Genomic DNA, 20,391 nt, shown 5'->3' with positions numbered 1-20,391 from the left:
TCTTCCTTATTTATAGGGAATCCCAAATCCCAACTCCCTTATTTGGCTGTAAACAAGATTTCTTAAAGGGTTAAATAGCCTCCTCTTTCAACCAAGGCTTGATTAGAAATCCACTGACTTTCAAGATCAGACAATAATTTTCCTTCCTGATCAAGTTACATTTCAGCCCTTCATAAAAGTCATCTTTAATACTAAAAATTAATATGGAGAAAGCAACTAATTCTATCCATTTAATAACATATTTTCTTTCTCTCTCTCTCTCTCTCTCTCTCTCTCTCTCTCTCTCTCTCTCTCACACACACACACACACACTTTCTAAAAGGTAAACTCCCAAAAGTGCATACATAATAACTGTAGTAGGTTCTCTTTCTTCAGGCCACACAGTCTCCAGGATAGGGGTGTTCTCTTCAGCTCCACCCCTCCTAGAGGGGTTGCTCTCAGTTTCCCAATTCCTCTACCACTGGCAGAGTGAGTCAAACATCCAATTCAGGACAGGTGTATTAGGAAGCCTTATTGTAGATGTATATCTAAACTACATTCTGCTATTTTGTATTCCATTTGTCTGATTCCTGCATCTTTCAATTGATTCATAACTTAGAGCAGAAGGGAAAGAGTATGATTATTGATCACCCTTTCAAACACTGAAAGTCAGCAGCTTCCATAGAAATACACAATCCTTATAAATTCATTCCTAATTTAACACAGCTTTTAAATAACCTGTATTTTTCCATCACAAAATTTTGGGGAAAATATTATTCTTTTGAAAATGACATTGATCCTGCAATCTCAGACATGGACTCAAGAATGACTAAATGTAGACATAATTATTGTGTGTGCATGTAAAAAGTATCCCATTAATTTAATCATTCATGTGTAGTGTTTCCTTTCACTTTGACCCATAATAAAATCTATGCTCAACTGTATCTTTCACCAGCCAGAGTTTTGTGGTTTAATTAGTTCCTCCCTCAGTCTCTTCAGTAAAGATTAGAATCTGCTAAACCACAGTTTTTGAAACTATTTCTACAGGAAGATAAAGTAATAAAGACAGAGCATGAAGTTTTCTGAACAAATAACATGATACTAGAGTGCAGTTTAAAGAATCTAAAGAATCTATTTTTAGCCCATTTCTAAACTGTTCGTTTTAAATATCAGGAAGTCAAGGGGCACCTGGGTGGCTCAGTTGTTAAGCGTCTGCCTTCGGCTCAGGTCATGTCCCAGGGTCCTGGGATCGAGCCCCGCATCGGGCTCCCTGCTCCGCGGGAAGCCTGCTTCTCCCTCTCCCACTCCCCCTGCTTGTGTTCCCTCTCTCGCTGTGTCTCTCTCTGTCAAATAAATAAATAAAATCTTTAAAAAAAAAAATCAGGAAGTCTCTTCAGAAAAACTGTACACCTGTCAATTCAGAATTAGGTTAATATAATTGGTTCCTACCTACAGGAACATTGTTAATTTAAAGGGAATTCATATCCTTTAAGTACCAGACAGACGGCAAAGATGATACATAATATGATAATTTGAAAATATGATAGAAAGAACTTGCAATTTGGCAATGATGGTATGAGACTCACTCTACCAATGTAAACAACTATGAAACTGGACAAAATACATGAAGCAAACACTGAATATCCAGACAGAAAGGGCTGTGATCCTTGGAGAAGAGAAAAACAAGAAAGCCACATTCATCTTGGCTTTCTGCCTGGAGGCACTTTCCAGATCACAACACAGGGGCGTAGAGTCAAAAAGAGAACAGAGGTTTCACTGGGTGGATGCAACAGAGGTCAGAGTTTGGGTCTGTTGAGGCTATTGGGATTTTCAGGGAAAAGAGGGAGCTATGTAGAAAAGAAACTCTAGAAATCTGCATAGGGGTCTTTTAAGTATTTGGCTGGATATTAGGATGCACCACGACAGGGCAAGACTCCAGGAAGCCCAGCGAAATATAACTCTTGAGGTTGTGAGATGAAATGAGTACCTATAGGTCACGTGGAGTTGGGAGATACTGGAGTTCCAACCAGACACAGTGAAAAGAGCTCACTGAACACTCAGGTTATATAGTTGAGGCCCCAGAAAGGCTCTGCTTTAGGTGTAGGGCTACTCTACATGGAGAAACAATGTGAAGCTGTTCCTGTTCCTGTATGACCAGGGTTTTCTGAGAAAAGAATGTTGGCATCTGGGTTCAAGGGTGATTATGTAGATAGACAACTCTGAAATGATAAAGACATTTATCTCCCAGAGCTATGTGTTTACATTTCAAAAAATAATAAAGTCTGGACTCATTTGTTTACATTCCAAAGGGTAATTGACCAAGGAGCCTTCTTTTTCTCTTTCTCTCACTCTCTCCTTCTCTCTCTCTCTCTCTTCTTCTCTAGAGGAGAAGAAGTATAGCTCTGAAAGCAGCTCCTATACAAGCCCCAACATTAATAACAACACATCTTTGTATTTCATTTATACATATCATATATATTTCATATATATTTCTATAGATTCCATATCTATATATGTATTTCTATATATTTCATATATATATATGAAAATCAGGTGCATATTTCTGCTCAAATAGAAGGCTATCTTATTTTTGCACGAGATAATTTAGGAACTTCCTCAAGCAAAGTCTCAGTTTTTCTCCAAAAAGCAACTTTGGATCTATTCAAATTTTTAAAAAGTATCTCAGTGGAATCTTAAGTCACTGAAGACAGCCTTTGGGCTGGAATACTTTGTGACAGGTGTTACTAATCATCCTATTTTTGCATAAAATAATCTTAAATTGGCTTCCTTGTCTCATTTACTTTTTAGCCGTCTACATCCCAGGGGACAGCCATGATGAAGTAGCTGCAAACTGAATCCTCAGACGACTAAATATCATACTGAATAGGGCTGTTAAGAATTATCTATGAGTATTGGAAAATATCAGCTTCAGATTTGGGTTCTATTCATTCATTAATTAAAACAATAATGATTATTACATGCCTATAATGTACGAAATATGACCAATACAAAGATAAGTGAAATGTGGCCTAACCAGACACATATAAAAACAGCTATTACAGTATACTAAGAGATGTTGTAGAGGTATCAGAAAAAGGAAACAATTCTCCTTGTTTGGGATGTGGATTGGATGATAAAGGATTAACAGAAGTTCCTCCAGGTAGAAGTAGGAATTTGGGGTTCTGGCATAATTAATTTTGAGCTTGTTTTTTTTTCCTGAAGTGAATTTACCAATGTGTTCAATCCTTTCAATATCTGTTCATTTACCTTTGTTTTAAATGTTGATGTTCACTGTATTTGGGATTTTTATTGTACACTACTTCAAACCCCTTTTGGAAGTATTTCTATAAGACAAGTACAAGGAGGGGCGCCTGGGTGGCTCAGTCAGGTAAGCAGCTGCCTTTGGCTCAGATCATGATCCCAGGGTCCTGGGATCGAGCCCCATGTCCAGCTCCCTGCTCAGCAGAGAGCCTGCTTCTCCCTCTCCCTCTGCCTGCCACTCTGCCTCCTTGTGCTCTCTCTCTCTCTGTCAAATAAATAAATAAAATCTTAAAATAAAAAAAGACAAGTACAAGGAATAGCACTAGAGGAAGCTACTTACATACCTTAAATTTATTTTTAAATCATTTTGGATTTAAATATACTTTAAGTTTATCACCCAGCCACCCCATCCCTCCCACCCCCAACCACTCCAGTAACAATAAAAAAATTAAAGAGAAAAAAAATAAATAAATATACTTTAAGTTTGTTTCTGAATATACTTTGTATTTCCCTGCATTTGTAGAACAAAAAGGAAATCACAAAACACGTTGGTCTCATTTATCATACTTGTTTATTTCCGAACCTAGAAACAACCACTTATGATTGTTACATTAAATATAATATTTAATCATAAGTAATTTTAAGACTCAAAATTCCCCTAAGTAATACATACCAAAAATTCTCCTGCAACTTCTAGAACCATCACATTAACAACAACAACAACAACAAAACCCAAAAGGGCCTTTAATACATCAATGCTTTTAAAAATACTAATTCACTTCCCCAAAGAGCTATCAGCCTCTCAACTGTGCATGTGTGAGCCCAGACTGAGACGAGGTGTGCAAACAGCCTGCTCACAGGGCCTTAGTTTAATGTGAGTTCAATAATCCTTCCTCTGAGAATAACTCTCACACATATACACACAAATATTACCTCCACACTCAGGAAAATCAAACTTTATGATGACATCTGGAAAACTTCCAGTGAAGTTCCTTCATAACGTTATAAATAAAATCCATGACAGCATTTGTATGTATTTTTGTACCACGTATTGATGTTTTAAGTGATTATGGATGCTGATACAAATAGAATAATAACATAAGGCTGTCATAATAATAAAAAGGAACTGCTATCCACTTGATTTTTTTCTGCCCTTACCTCCTTCAAAGGTAATACAAAAGAAATTACCACAAATATATAGAGGGCCCCAAGTTTCCCCAGTGCCTTGTACCTTTGTCCCCTTTTCTTTCTTTCTTTACTAACTACCACCCCTGCCCTATGAGCTCAGGCTCTTCAATAAACCACAAGGTTTGCAAAAATTGTCCTCAGAAAATATGTCCTGTTATGCAGTCCTCAAGCAAGAGGCATGAAGAAAGGAACAACCCCCAAGCACTAGCAGAGAGTGAAGTGGAAAACTGCTGCCTATGGTAAAACGGCAAGATCCCATAGTCACCTTTCCAATCCTATACAATCTCTGATCCTGCTTCAGTGGGGGAGTCGCCTGGTTTTCAGGTGCTCCTGACAATACATCTGAATGAAGCCTTTAATCTCTATTTGTGTCACTTAAGTAATTTTCTCTTGGCAGTAAAATTTATATGCAACGTAGTAAATTACAAGATATAAAGCAGGGGCACCTGGCTGGCTCAGTTCAAGGAGTGTGTGACTTGTGACCTTGGGGTCATGAGTTTGAGCCCCATGTTGGGTGTAGAGATTACTTAAATAAATAAAAAACGTCATTAAAAAAAGAAGACATAAAGCAAATATACTCTGTTCACTTAAAAATGCTGCTCAAAGCAAACAAATTATAGAATTTATAACTGTACAAAATACTATAAAGGTATGTAAGGCATATATAAAAAAGATTGGTTTCTAATGCTCCCTTATCTATAGAATACTAATGGGATAATCTTACAATGTCAACGTGTGAATGGCAGTAATGTTAGTTCCCTTAAATGAGAAAAAAATCTCCAATACGTTCAATAATACTGCCACTTGACAAGAGTACGTGGTATCATGATGTTAATATTCCACCTGTAAGGCACTAATCTGTCTAGCATGAGATCAACCAATACTTAAAACTGACATAAAGAGAAAGTCATTTTGATTATAACAAAAAAATAAATAAAATAGAGAAAATTAACTAACTGTAATCCTTCGCTTAGGGTAGAAAAATTCAAACAAGACTTTATATTAGAATGCAGAGTATTACAAATAGCATGGTCATTTAACAAATTAAATGTCCTAAAAACAATGAAGAAATGCGACAGATCCATTTCAAACATTTTTATATTCTATGGTATTTTAGAATAATTTCTACTTTTGATATCTAAATGGAAAAGTCACCTGTAATAAGGCAATATTGAAATAAGGTGTACATGGCAGATGATATAAAATTTTACTAAAAGTTCCATGCTCTAAATAAATTTAGATACAATAATTATGTCAACTCAAAACATGATAAAACAAATTTATCTTACCTCAAGTCTGTTTTTCTGAAGTGATGGAACCAATCTGTCATTAGTTGTGGACTTTTGTTCACCTATTTTCTTTCGAAAGGACTGAAAAGCTGCAGCTAGGCTTAAGGATTAGACGCTAAGGGACTACGCCTTAGCATACCCAGGCTTAAGGATTAGACGCTAAGGGACTACGCCTTAGCATACCCTAGGGGTTTTGCTCACTGTGGAGGAGTCAAACAGCAATGAATAAAAAAAAAAAGAAAAGGAAAGGAAAGGGCCCCTATTTTTAGAACTTGTTTTGTAGGTCCTCTTTAGACGATGCCTATCACATTTCGAAAAATGCAATTAAATGTTTGTGTGAAGGTGAATCACACGTCAGCCATCAGGCAAACACCTTGAAGAGGAGTAAAATAGGAAATTTCCTTGGCAAGTAGGTAGTCATTTCTTAAATTTAAAACTTTTCTTAGCAGGTGGTCAGAAAAGATCTGTCAACAATTGGTTTCTATTACCCTCTTCTAGTTATTCTGTTGATTTCTGTTTTATTAGGTTAGAAAGAAGATTGGCCTATTGGTTATCTGTTAATTTGAGCCAGAAAGGAAAAAAAATGTGAAGCCATTTTAACAGTTTGCTGGATACTAGAACTAAGAAAAATTAATTTCCTTCAAGCCAAAATGACATAAGCAACACCTCTAATCCTGGAAAGCACAAGGAGAGTCAAGCCTCAGCTGCAGGAACACTTTATATAACAACCTGAGTTCCTAACAACTACCAATACATTCTGAAGGTCAGTGAAACAATTCCTCCTTAAAATATCAACTGGTACTAAAAGAGACAATTGCAGGGTAGTCTGAGTTTCTCTCACTTGGTTTCTTCCTGGATATATAATTCATATGGTGTGCCTAACCAAGCTGAAATAGAGTTTAGAAAAAAACGCAAAGAGAGGGGCGCCTGGGTGGCTCAGTCGTTAAAAGAGTCTACCTTCGGCTCAGGTCATGATCCCAGAGTCCTGGGATCGAGCCCCACATCAGGCTCCCTGCTCCACGGGAAGCCTGCTTCTCCCTCTCCCACTCCCCCTGCTCGTGTTCCTGCTCTCGCTGTGTCTCCTTCTGTCAAATAAATGAATAAATAAAAACTTTTTAAAAAATGCAAAGAGAATGATTTTCTAATAAAGGTAAAATTATGAACCATTTTTCATAAATTTTGAAAATAGCCTGGAGGACACCCTTGCCCTAGAGAACCATAATGAAGGAAAAGTCACACCCAAAAGCTTGCAGTCTGGTGACCTTTAGTCATACAATTACTAAAAGAGATCATTAGAGAACTTGTAACAGTATTCTTGCCCCCAAAAAGAAAACAGAATCCTAGCTTAAATTTTTCAGTGACATCATAAAGAGAAAACAGAGTCCAAATAGCATAGTCTTACTAAGAGAAGGAAGGAGGTACGAGAGGCCCACATGGGCAGGTTTTTATTATTCAGTCTTACTATTGTTTTCAAATGCCCTACAGATACTGCAACTCCTTCTTGCCCGTACCCTGTGGTCGATGATACCCATGACCGTACCCCTGATATAACCCTTCTAACGGGAAGGTTCTACAGATTTTCCTCTATTCTAGAAGTTCTGGGCAAGATCTTTACTGACAAATCAATAGATGGACCTAGAAGCCAGAAACAACTGCCAAGAGAACTTCGATCACATAAGCTTTTAAACCTCACCTGTCCAGACATTAAACATAGTCCAAATGACTTAGTAACGGCGTGAAAGAGGACCCACCAAAACAAGTTCTGAAACCACAGAGAAAAATATTTCTACTTGAGGGATTAAATAAATTTTTCTGGAAAATTTTTTGATAAAATAGTAATATTATGTACATAGTAGATGCTGGAGAGACTGCAGTGAGCATTTTAAATATGTGCCTTTGCCTTTGTCAAGTTTACAGTCTAGCAGGGAGAACAATTTAAAAAGAAAGTTCAGGGGCACCTGCGTGGCACACTCGGTTGAGTGTCCAACTCTTGGTTTCAGCTCAGGTCGTGATCTCTGGGTCATGATATGGAGCCCCAGGTCAGGCTCCGAGCTTAGCATGGAGTCAGCTTGAGAGTGTTTCTCCCTCTCCCTCTGCCCCTCCCACTCATGCTCTCTTCCTCTCTCTGCCTCTAAAATAAACAAATCTTTAAAAAATAAATAAATAAAAGAAAGTTCAATAAACTATGGAACTGCAATAATTGTAGAAGTAGAGGAAGCTATGAGGAAAGCATGTAGCAAGACACCATAGTATTGTTCAAACTTTGTAAACTCAATACATACTGAGAAATATATTTACATTGTAACCCAGTCCCCACATATCTATAGTAAAATAATGTACACACACAAACTCATGCATAGACACACCCATATGTAATTAAAACTGGAAAATTTTCATGAAACAATATTTGTCCTGAAAATGTGGGACAAACTGATATTTTCTATTCCATTTTTCTTTTCCCAGCCTTAACCACAAGATTGATTTTAGGATCCCTATATGGGTTTTGACCCAAAGACTAAAAAACACAGACCAGTGGTGTTTTTAAGTCAGCTACATCATTTGCTAAAGATGCAAATTCCTGAGCCCCACCTAAAACTACTGAATTAGAATCCATGGAGGATGGGCCCAGAGAGCTGCAGGCTCTCCAGATAATTCTCAAGCATATTAAAGTTTGAGAGCACTTGGTATCATTTAATCTCAAATCTAAAGGATGATCAGGAGTTACTCAGGCACCGAGCAGGTAGAAAAATGTTATTGCCAGAGGCCATTGTATATACAAAGACTGAGTGGGCAAAGGGGAGCACGCTACATTTAAGGAAGCTCAGTGGACTAGGAGTCTAGAGCATTATGGGAAGGCAATGAGGATAGAGAGGTAGGCATGGCTCATTCTGCAAGTTCCCTCTTCTAGTATGTTCCACACTACCTCAAGAATAATTAAAAGGAAGGAAATTTTGATGAATGCTACAGCATGGATGAACTTTGAGGACATTATGCAAGTGAAGTAAGCCAGACACAAACAGTCAAATACAGTATGATTCCACTTACATTAGGTATCTAGGGCAATCACATTCACAGAAACAGAAAACAGAATGGTGGTTGCCAGAGCTGGGGAAGGGAAGAAAGGGGAAATGTTGTTTAATGGGCACAGAGTTTCAGTTTTACAAGATGAAGGAGTTCTGGAGATTGGCTACACAACAATGTAAATATAACACCACTGCACTGTATACTTAACAATAATTAAGATGGGACATTTATATGTATTTTACCACAATTTTAAAAAAGAATACACAAGCCCAAGAGTCCTGTGCTAATATTTGAACCTCACTAGTATTTGACTCCTTTCCCAATTATACTGAATTCCCCTCAGTTCTACAAGCAACAGCAACCATTCCCTTTTAGGCAATCAAGACACTAGAATTATAAACCCTTCCTCTTTTTTGTTTTTTTGTTTGTTTGTTTGTTTGTTTTTTAAAAAGCTTGTAAAAACTTTCTACATTGGAGAATGAAAGGAGAGAGAGCCTGGAAAGAAGAATCAACTTCAACTTAACCTTGTAATGAAGAGCAGCACCCTGCAACCATCTCAGTGGAAGAGATGAAGCTGATGGAACACTACAGTTTTGGGCTAAAGATCATAAACTACCTCCTGAGGGTCACAAATCTTTACTTTATCCTTGACAAATATTTTTGTTTATAAAGCTTTTCCTCGTGAAGGGAAATTTTGTGTGATGCCTATGTTAACACATATTCTCATTTTGGGGCGCCATAACTCACTGGTTCCCAAATCTAGCACTCAGTTGCACATCAGGATACTCTGAGAAGCCTTAAAAAATTACAGATCCCGGGGTGCCTGGGTGGCTTAGTCGTTAAGCATCTGCCTTCAGCTCAGATCATGATCCCAGGGTCCTGGGATCGAGCCCCGCATCGGGCTCCTGGCTCAGTGGGAAGCCTGCTTCTCCTTCTCCCACTCCCCCTGCTTGTGTTCCTTCTCTCGCTGTCTCTCTCTCTGTCAAATAAATAAGTAAATATAGATAGATAGATAGATAGATAGATAGATAGATAGATAGATAGATCTTTAAAAAAAAAAAATTACAGATCCCTGGCTCCACTCCAATCTGCGGCAGCAGATTACCCAGCAGTGAACCAGTGACTATGTATTTTTAAAGCTTCCAAGGATATTTTTATGCGTAGCCTATTTGGGGAAAATCACTCAAAGAAAAGACAGTTATGAGAATGGCTGCCTGAGCACATGCACTTACCTCTCTCCACCCTCTCAAAATCTCTTTGAAATGAATGAACATAAAAGCATGAAAATATCCATAGCAGTACTAGAAAACCAGGAAGAGTTCCATCAGCAGACCAGAACACTAAGGAATTTCTGGAAGATAGAAAGCAGATGGGATCAGTAAAACCCCAAATTGCTAAAATCCTGAAATGAACAGGATCATTCACATTGTAAGTGTTGCCAGCAGAATCTTAGAATATTCCCTACATCAGAGGCAGCAAATGTTGACAATGGATGTGGGCCAGTTGTCCGGTAATTATTGAAGGCTTCAGTAACAGTTTTCCAGCATCTCACTCTCAGAGTCGTGCCTTGTGAATCGTCTGAAGGTTGAAAATGATGAGAGAGGAAAGGCAGTGCTCTGGGTAAATTCTGGTGGCCAAGATGAAAAAGGAGCCTCCATTTCCAGAAGGCAAGTTTCTTGTGCACATCATAAAGGAGAGTCCAACTGGGTTGTTATCTTCCCTCCTCCCTACCCTATGTCCTCTGCAAAGATCCTATACTCAATTTGCATTTACAGTGATTTTTTTTAACCATTGCTGACAAAACAAATCCATCCAGACTCTCATTTGTAAATATGAACTGCCATCCAAAAATCAAAGAAATAAAGAAACAAAAAAAAGAAAGAGCATTTTTGTTTGGTTTTGTTTGGAGAGCAAATACAGGATTAACTCTGAGGGGAAAAAAGTAAATTCTAGAAACCAAAGAAAACTTTCTCTCATCCATAAACTAAGAATAAGCCATTAGGAAAAAAATGCAATTAGACTACTCGGAAATTAAGATCATGAGAGTAAAGAAAAACAAAACAAATCAACCAAACAGTACCTCAGAAGAAGAGGTGAATAATGGAATGACCATGTCTGAAGAATGAATTAGATATAACGGATCCCCTTAATTAACCACAGAATATTACTCTCAGGGTGATCATCATAAAACCTACTTTGGCAGGTCCCTCCTGTGTTCTGTGGTCTGGAGAAGGCCCCGGGCGGGGAGGGAGAAAGGGAGAGCAAGGACCTCACTGCAAGTCCAGAGAGGGTAAACCTAGTGAGTTCGCCCTGAGCCTTCTGCATCAACTCTGCCCAGCTTGTGTCCTCCACCAGAAATGTCCAAGTACCCTTTGCTCCACTAAGGCCTACTCTTCCCTTAGCGCTGGGTCCAGGTATCATTTCCCTCTGGGAAGGCTTCCTTTGCTTCCCTTCCTCAGGCTGATTTACATTCTCTAATATCCCCACAGATCACTACAACTAAGTTTAATTCACTATATAATAATTACCTATTTGTGTCTCTGCCTTCCTCAGGTTTGAGGGATATTTTAACCTCAGAAGCACTGATTCTATTCAGCTACATAAACATAGATACATGTCATTCGTTCTCTAAACGCATCTTGCATGCCTACTGGTGGTGCTAAATGCAGTGTTCTAATAGCTGCAGAAAAACATACAAAAGGGGTTCTGTACACATGACATTAAATATAGGTATCTAGGGGCGCCTCGGTGGCTCAGTCATTAAGCATCTGCCTTCAGCTCAGGTCATGATCCCAGAGTCCTGGGATCGAGCCCCACATTGGGCTCCCTGCTCCGTGGGAAACCTGCTTCTCCCTCTCCCACTCCCCCTGCTTGTGTTCCCTCTCTGGCTGTGTCTCTTTGTCAAATAAATAAATAAAATCTTAAAAGAAAAAAAATTTTTTTTAAATAAATAAGTATAGGTACCTATTTAACCCATGTTGGAATTCTCTGTATTCAATAGGGTGCCATCACATTTTGAAACTTTCCGAATTTAGGGGCGCCTGGGTGGCTCAGTTGGTTAAGCGACTGCCTTCGGCTCGGGTCATGATCCTGGAGTCCCGGGATCGAGTCCCGCATCGGGCTCCCTGCTCAGCAGGGAGTCTGCTTCTCCCTCTGACCCTCTTCCCTCTCGTGCTCTCTATCTCTCATTCTCTCTCTCTCTCAAATAAATAAAATCTTTAAAAAAAAAAAAAAAAAAGAAACTTTCCGAATTTCCACCAGGTACCTAATAGTTTATGCAAATGGCCCCCTAAGAATCCAACAATTTGGTCAGAAACTAGTAAGCCCTACCATATAACAGTCAATACATAATTGTCTCCCTGAAATGGATATACAGTTAATTGGATGTTTTCATTGGCTGAACAGTATCTGTGAGTTCCCCAGAGGAAGTCCTAAAAGGTACTTTCAGCTTTATGCTGCTACTTCTGCTCTTCTTGGCCTCTGTCACTCCTGGGCCACTAAACTGTAAAACCAGACAACTCCACGAGGCCAGGACGATAACAGGACACGGAGGCCCTGCAAAGATACTATAGTTATCGCTACAAGTCATCTGACGCCCAGCTGAGATGTTCGTGTCCTGAGTAAAGCTAACAGAAATGTTTTCAAGGCTCGCACTCCCCAATCTTTCCCCCCAGCAGATCAAATCTAATCTATATACCATCTCCTGGACCACACATGTCAACAGGAACAGAAGAGAAAATGTACTGAGCCTCAAAAGCAGGTAAGCTGGAATTATTAAAGTAAGGTAAAGGGCTAAGCCTATGTAGCAACACAGAGAAAACAATTAGTAGGAAAATGAAACCACTAAAATTGTTGACTCACCACTAGCCCAATTTCTTGGGAAATCATGCTTTTTAAAGAAAGTTATAAGAGAGGGAGGAGGACAGTGAAGCATATGACACTGATTACCTTTAATTGCCCCTACAGAGCAAATATTCCTTAATGACACTGCGACAATGACCAAAGGACATATTATATATGTGACAGACACAACTTTCCTCTGGTAATTTATCTCTTTAAGGCATAAAAGATCATTGATTTGGGGCATATGAAAATCAGAGGTCCAACTTACAAAGTAGTATATCGAACCGACAGGTTTATTATCAAGTAGCATAACTTTTCACAGCTCATGGAAAACCTACCATGGCTGAAATAAAACTAAAACTGTTTTTTAAAAAAGAAAGTTATCAACAGTAATCCCATTAATCATATCTTTATTTTTCTGGGTGGTAAAACTCCTTCCCAGGTTGGGAAGAAAATGCCCTATATATAAGCAATTCAAACCAACTCTATATAGAGCCAGAAGTTCAGAAGCTCGAGTATCCTGGGGACCTGGGAACATCAGAGCCCCTATAGATCCAAACTTGTATCTCTCTTTAAATACTCCCCACAATCAAGGCAAGAATCAAAAGTAATGCATTCCACCATAAGTTGGGGGAATCTAAGGGTTTCCAGCACCTTAAACAGCAAATATTGTGAGAATGAGAAATTATCTTCTCAAAATAGTTGCTAATGGTCTTTAGGAAGAAATTCCTTAAAGAAAATTAAGTGTCCCTTCCACTGCCATTGTCAGAAATCCCACCTCCCCAGCAGATGGAAAGACCACTGGAACAGCACTCAGCATAAACTGAAAAGAATATGAAAAGTCTTACAGAAAACTTCAATATTTTTCCCACAGAGGAGAAGAGAGACAGAGTAAGGGTATTTTCTTTGAAATAATGCCTATCTGCAAAGTTCACTACCTGGATTTAATCTCTAACTTCTAGGGATAGCACAGAGATATGGAGTTAACACTTAGGTCTGATAGGGGAGGAAAAATACACAAACAAAAAAAAAATGCACGAAAAGGGGCGCCTGGGTGGCTCAGATGGTTAACTGTCTGTCTTCGGCTCAGGTCATGATCCCTGGGTCCTGGGATCGAGTCCCGCATCGGGCTCCCTGCTCCTTGGGAGCCTGCTTCTCCCTCTGCCTCTCTCTCTCTCTCTCTCTCTCTCTCTCTCTCTCTCTGGCTCTCATGAATAAATAAATAAAATCTTTAAAAAAAAATGCACGAAAACTGGTTCTTTTTTTTTTTAAGGTTTATTTATTTATTTTAAGTAAACTCTATGCCCAATGTGGGACCTGAACTCATGACCCTGAGATCGAGAGTCACATGCTCTACTGACTGAGCCAGCCAGGTGCCCCTACACTGGTTCTTAATCTTCAGAAGCATAGACTTTGAGCTCAGGAAGAGATGTTTTCTGAACTGTTTTATACTTTGTTCTTACCTTCTTAAAAAAGCTGGTGCCAAGTACAGCCTTGAAGTTAAACTAAAGAAAAGAGGGGGCAGTTACAAAGCATAGTTCAAACTGAGTGGCTAGGGGAAAGAGGAGAAGGAAAGAATGAGGGAAGGAGTAGAGATCCTTTTGCTTCGAAAAGCCCGAATGCCTGTCTCAGCTCCAGTGCTGAAATCTTCCACATTGACACTGAATGAGACAGCATCACAATGTAAAGGATGATACACTTCAGCTCTTTGGAAAACAAAATGTATGCATTTGTATACTCTGATATGCTGTTTCTTAGCAGCAATAGTTCTAAGTAGGGATAGCAAGTTAAAAGTTATGGCCCAATTAGCAAGAGGCTCAGTGACAAATATAGCCCGCTATATCAAAATTGCTTAGTAGCTACAGAGATTGTAGATGATACTTTATGGAAGAAATTCTAATTCAACTGACTGGTGCAGTAAGTGTCAAACAAAGGACAGCAAAGTATATGTTGACATTTCCACATACACATTTTGCAAAAGAGCAACCCTAAAGTATACTTAAATAAAAAGCACATGCTATACCAATGTCATCATTTTAGCCTTAGAGTCTCTGATCCGCACCAGAGCTTTGTTTTTGCACGAAGAACTTTGTCATTTGGCCCTATCATTTTCAAATTTAAAATCTCACATGACAGTAAGATTTTCCAAGGTACTTACAGTCCTCATTTAAAGCCCCAGAACCCACACAGACAGGTTATCAATAAATGACAAACTGGGAGTTTCCACTTACGTAGAGATATTGTTGAAGCTGAGAAACAGACGTTGGAGGCAGGGCAAATTGTCCACATCTCTCTAGAAGGAAACAGAAAGCAAAAATTTATCAGCTGAAAGAAAAAAACTATCATACATGTCTTCTTGCTCAGCTGTTGCAATACATATTCACTTCTGTTTCCGGCAACCTTGCTAGAGCACTGTTTTCTACCAGACGTTGAGCTCCATTCTTCTCCACTGCAGATTAAATGGGAGGGCGGCAGTTCATCCGCAGAGCAAAGCTGCACCACTCACAAGGTAAAAGGCACTGAGAACAGGGAGAGATGCTGCTAGCCTCTTCAAGCGTGCTTTTGGGAAAGAAGCCAAAATGCTACTTCAGCATTTCAACTGTAGCACAAATATAGTAGGATCAAACACTGGTTAAAAATCACTTTTAAAAGGAAGCTACTCAAATGTTTTAAAATTTTAAATTTATGCAATTAGCTTTCAGAACAGTGCTGAGAATTTCAAAGCAATTTCCCTCACTATTCTCAAACCCTTGGAAACACACCACCCAGTTATAAATGAACCAATATGCTGACAATTCCCCCATAAAACGAAAAGCAGATCACAATGAGTGTCACGGAAGGGCAATTTCCAATCTAAGCAAACATCAGACATTCTTACAATTAGAAATCACCCCTGTTCTGTTTAGGTACAGCATCCCAAAGGAAACCACGGCTGTTTAAATGTAGTTTTATCCTTAGCAAATACTGAGATGTTTTGGCTCAAGTGATTTTTTTTTTTTTTAAAATCACAAAATAAATACAAAGCTACCTAACTTCATTAAATGAAAAGACACAGACTTCTTAAAAGTCTGACATACACTGGAGTAATAGAACCTTAAGAAGCTTAGTGATTACCTAGTCTACAACCTCATTATGCACATGAGAAATGAACAGTTGAGGCTGTTGCAGAGGTAGGGTGGGAGTGGGGTGGAAAGGTGACCCGGCATTACATACTGCCTTACAGGCCAAGACAGGACAAGATTTGTTATCCTGACTTCCGCTAAAATTCTACACACTGGCACTTCCCATATAAAATGTTTTTCTCTCTCTTTTTTTTTCATTAAAAATTTTTTTTTTCAAGACTCACTTTAATTTGCTGGATTATGACCCAGCTAAAATATCTGCTGTTAATGTGAAGTATGAAAATTCAGGAGACATTTCTCTCTCATTTTGTTTTTTGTTTTTATTGTCTAGGACTGATTCTTTTTTGAAGCATAATTAACATACAGTGTTATATTAGTTTCAGGTGTATAAGAAACGTTTTTCATTTTTAAGGGCAATATCACAATAATTCCTAGTTATATGAGTTGGAATAATGCTAATATATGTATTTACATATATTATTGTGCCCAATATTTAAACCCAAATCAAAACTTGTTTTACTGTTTCTGTAAGTCATTATCTTTATTCCTCCCTCTTTTCCTTCCTCCCTTTTAAAACTACCATTTCCAAGACCCCAGTAAGAATTAAGGCAAGTGCATTAAAATGACAGCCAAGTCTAGCTTTTCCAAAAATGCCTCACTTATTTATTTTTGAAAGCTTGTTGTACAAAGAAAATATAAAAGTGATGGAATTGTAGCACAGCCATATCTCACTGGTTTTTGAGAGGGCATAGGAGAAATGAATCTGGCTTAAGACATTCTCCCACCGAGTTTCCCTGTGCACCATTCTCCAACACTTTCTCAACCCTACAGACCCTAAACAGTGTAAAACAAATACAACTGCCAGTGATCAGAACATGGACTATGTGTACTATTCATTTGGCACTACCATTCTCAGGTCCACCCCTGAAAAGCCTGTTCCATAGATGTGAATAAGAGGTTTTTCGAGTTTTTCAACCATGGTCAAGGAATAAGTCTGCGGAAAATAGGAAGGCAGCCAAATTCCCCACAGTGGGTGATAAGCTCTGTATGTTGGCCAACTTCTTGAATCATCTTTACAGCTTCCTCTCTCTGATATTGCCAGAAATGACAGGGAAGTGGGGTGGAGGAGTAATGGACCAGTGGTAAGTCTCGTTTTGTTCCAGGGCTCTACTTTCCAAAGAAATGGTGGCTTGCTTCCTATCTGGTCTCCGAAAATATGGGTCATAGCCAAACTGAAAGCCATCTCTGTACTCTCAAGTTTTTTTCTCCCAAATTCTTCCTGAAAACTACCTGAGATATTTCTGGGCATAAGCATTGTTTGTTGACATCTGACTGGGAGAAGGTGAGAAACAGTAGCCAGGATCTCCTTTAAATCAAGGCACCTTAAAAAAAAATACATTTGCCTCTCTCAGCTCCAGCCTACCACCTTCAGAGACTTACAGACACCTTTCAAGACCTAAGTTTTTGCTATTGGAATATAAACTCAAATTACATCAGTCTATAATTTGTGAGAAACAGTTTTTTAAAGTTTATTTGATTAAATTATAATGTTTTGTATTTATCTTCATTTATGAAATAAAATATTACCAGAAGTCTTTATCAAATTTTCAAAATCATTAGCCGTCATTAAAGAATAGAGCTATAAAAAATATTTACAACAGGGGCACCTGGATGGCTCAGTCAGTTAAGCGTCCAACTCTTGATTTTGGCTCAGGTCATGATCTCAGGGTCAGGAGCTAGAGCCCCTCATCAAATATTTACAACAAATTGAAAAACCAAAACTCAGAATTTAACTACATATATCCCTATAGCCAGTTAAGTAGACAGCCCTTCCAAAACTTTAAAAAGCAAAATACCCATAATCACACAATCATTTTTGTTGTCCCAAATTTCATTTCTATAAGAAAATTACAACTTTAATCTTGCTAGCGATTTTGAGATATACATTGTAATGAATTTCTAGCATTACAATACACAAAAAGAAAACATTTATCATATCAATTATCTGTCAGTTATTTACAGTAAAAAAAAAAAAAAAAAAACCAAGACGACTCATTGAAAGCCACTAGAAAATGACTCCTCTAATATGAGAGAGGAAACCAAAGACAGAGATACGTTAAGATCCAGGAAGGGGATTCACCATTGGAGGGAGACAAAGAGAAATCCTAGGATGACATCTCATGGTTTAATACCATGATCCAATATTCACTTTGCAAAGCTCATCTTGCTATGCTGGACAATCCTAATCTATTATATCATAAACTCATCAATATGAATCAAGCCCCTTCACTGAAAGACCCACCTTAAACCAGACCCCCCAAGAAATCTCAAAAATAAATATCCTGCCTTTCCCCTTGAAGACATCACTAAGACTATGTCAAGGTAGTGTGCTCTTCTTGCCAATAAGTAACAATCTCAGCTTTTCTTTATTAACACATTATCCCGGTGATATTCTGGGGAGTCAGCATTTGACAATCTACTTATCCAAAAAATATAAATATTTTGCAATGATGGGGAAAGGAGAAATGGAGGGTTAAGGATAATGTAAGCTATATCCTAATAACTTGAAGAAAAAGTCAGCACATTAATTTAATTGTCAATTGTTAAATCCTCCCAACAAATCTTTTCCGGAGGTAACTATTTCACGGACAGAGAAACTATTGCAAAAAAGCAACAATGTTAACATACCTAAAACGAGAAAAAGAAGACAAAATAAAAGATTTACATATAAGGTAATGTCTGTACTTTGTGTGTTATTAATCTGCTCATAGTCTCAAATTATATTTAACAAAACACAATTCTAAGATTACATTCACAACCTTTGAAGATTCAAAACGATTTTGTATATTTTAAAAATAGAATCCTTTATAATTAGACTTAAATAAAATTACTACAGATTATTGAGAGGATTATAATTCTTTATTTTTCAAAAGAACAGTGACTTGCCATTTGAGAAACATGCTTGTCCTACTCTGTTCAGACACGATTTTCCATATTCTTAAACTTCACAAAAGAACTAAATGGTTCAGCAATCTGACCATGTGTAGAACATCTATTACTGAAGCTATTTTTGGAGTAGCTTCCTGCAGAGGAATAAGGAAGAAAGGTAAAGAGATGGAGACTTTGGCATGCATCCAGTAGGACAAAGAGGACTAAAAAAAATCACAGCTACTCTCATTTTGTTACCTATTCTGTCATAAATAAAAATAAATAAATATATAGGATAATTATTTTGGGAACTAAAAAGAGATTTATTAAGCACTGAATAAGTCTGAAAAAAAGCAAAAAAGTACTCTTTTTTACAAAAAGATTTATTAATTCTAAAATAACTACTAGCTACAGCCATCACTTTTGACACAGAAATATATGAGAAATTATATGTGCAAGCCATCATCAACAAGTCCAATTGCACATTTAAATGCCGACTTAAAAAAGTCTATTTTCAGGGCACCTACTGGCTCAGTTGGCTAAGCATCCAACTCTTGATTTTGGTTCAGGTCATGAACTCAGGGTCATGAGATCCAGCCCTGCACTCAGCAGGTAGTCTGCTTGAGATTCTCCCTCTCTCCCTCTGCCCCTCCCCCCAACATGCGTTCTCTTTCTCTCTCTCTCAAATAAATAACAAAAATCTTTAAAAAAATTAAAAACTAAAAAAGTCTATTTTCTGGCTGTTACCAAAGACATCTATATACATATATATACACACACACATATATGTACATATGCATATGTGTATATATATATATATATACACACATCTCCTTTTATACTTATTTACCACCCATCGTATGGAGATATATATATTTTTTTCAATCTAGTTGCATGCTACTTTTCCAGTCTGATTTTTTTCTACATACAGTTTAATCCCCATAGGGATTCCATATTCACAGGCCTTTCCTCACTTCAATTTGTCGTTCAAATTTCCATCACATGCATGATCTAACAAGACTCGTCATAAAAAAACGATTCCTGGCATTCATGCCCCTAACACTCCTGGCAACACTCTCTGGAAAGACACAAAACCCAATGCAGGGTTTACAGCATTCTAACTATCCCAAACTACTAACCTATGGGGAAAAATTAGTATGAGCAAGAGTCAGCAGAAACTTCAGGCAGCAAATGTAGAACTGCTCAAAAATTAAGAAAATATAGTAACTAGATAAAGACTATGGAAGATCAATGTTTAAAATTATTAGAGAAATAAAAGAAATCTAAACATGAAAAAATATAAGATACTATTAATAAGGAGATCTTGGCATTTATGAAAAAATCATGCAGAACATGATTCTAGAAACAAAAAACTATGGTCATTACTAAAAAGTCAGTAGATGGACTGAAAATCAGACTAGACAGAACTGAGGAGACAGTTAACTAGCAGATAGCACTAAAGAAGTAAAAAGAATGCAGAAATGTAGCAGAGAGAAAAAAATGATAGAAATTCTAAGAAAAAAAGGATAGAACAAGAAAATCCATACTATATCTAGTAGGTGTTTAAGTAGAAAGAGAGAAAATGGAAGAAGGCAATATTTCAAAATATAAAGATTCAGTATGTTCCCATAATTAATGAAAGATAGGAATCTGCAATTCAGGAAAGAAAATATTAGGTGTGCTAGTAAAATTACTATATTTGATCAAATCTAAGATATCATCTTAAAATTATTTTAAGTAACACTTGATTACCAATA

The 20,391-nt window shown here is 37.7% G+C and overlaps 1 protein-coding gene across 1 annotated transcript in view; it reads right to left on the bottom strand.

Moving 5' to 3' along the window:
* LRRC49 (leucine rich repeat containing 49) overlaps nucleotides 1-20,391 on the bottom strand; it is a 172,436-nt gene that overhangs the window by 102,534 nt on the left and 49,511 nt on the right. Inside the window, exon 9 of the mRNA XM_028100496.2 lies at nucleotides 14,816-14,877. Within this exon, the coding sequence (XP_027956297.1) occupies nucleotides 14,816-14,877 (62 nt within the window). The remainder of the gene's footprint in view (nucleotides 1-14,815; nucleotides 14,878-20,391) is intronic.

This window comes from Eumetopias jubatus, unplaced genomic scaffold (assembly GCF_037043125.1).
Source record: "Eumetopias jubatus isolate StellerSeaLion01/CBP00866 unplaced genomic scaffold, mEumJub1_p1.0 scaffold_7, whole genome shotgun sequence".
Lineage (NCBI taxonomy): Eukaryota > Metazoa > Chordata > Mammalia > Carnivora > Otariidae > Eumetopias > Eumetopias jubatus.
Note: the sequence above shows the minus strand (reverse complement) of the source record. Positions and strands in the feature narration are given on the sequence as shown.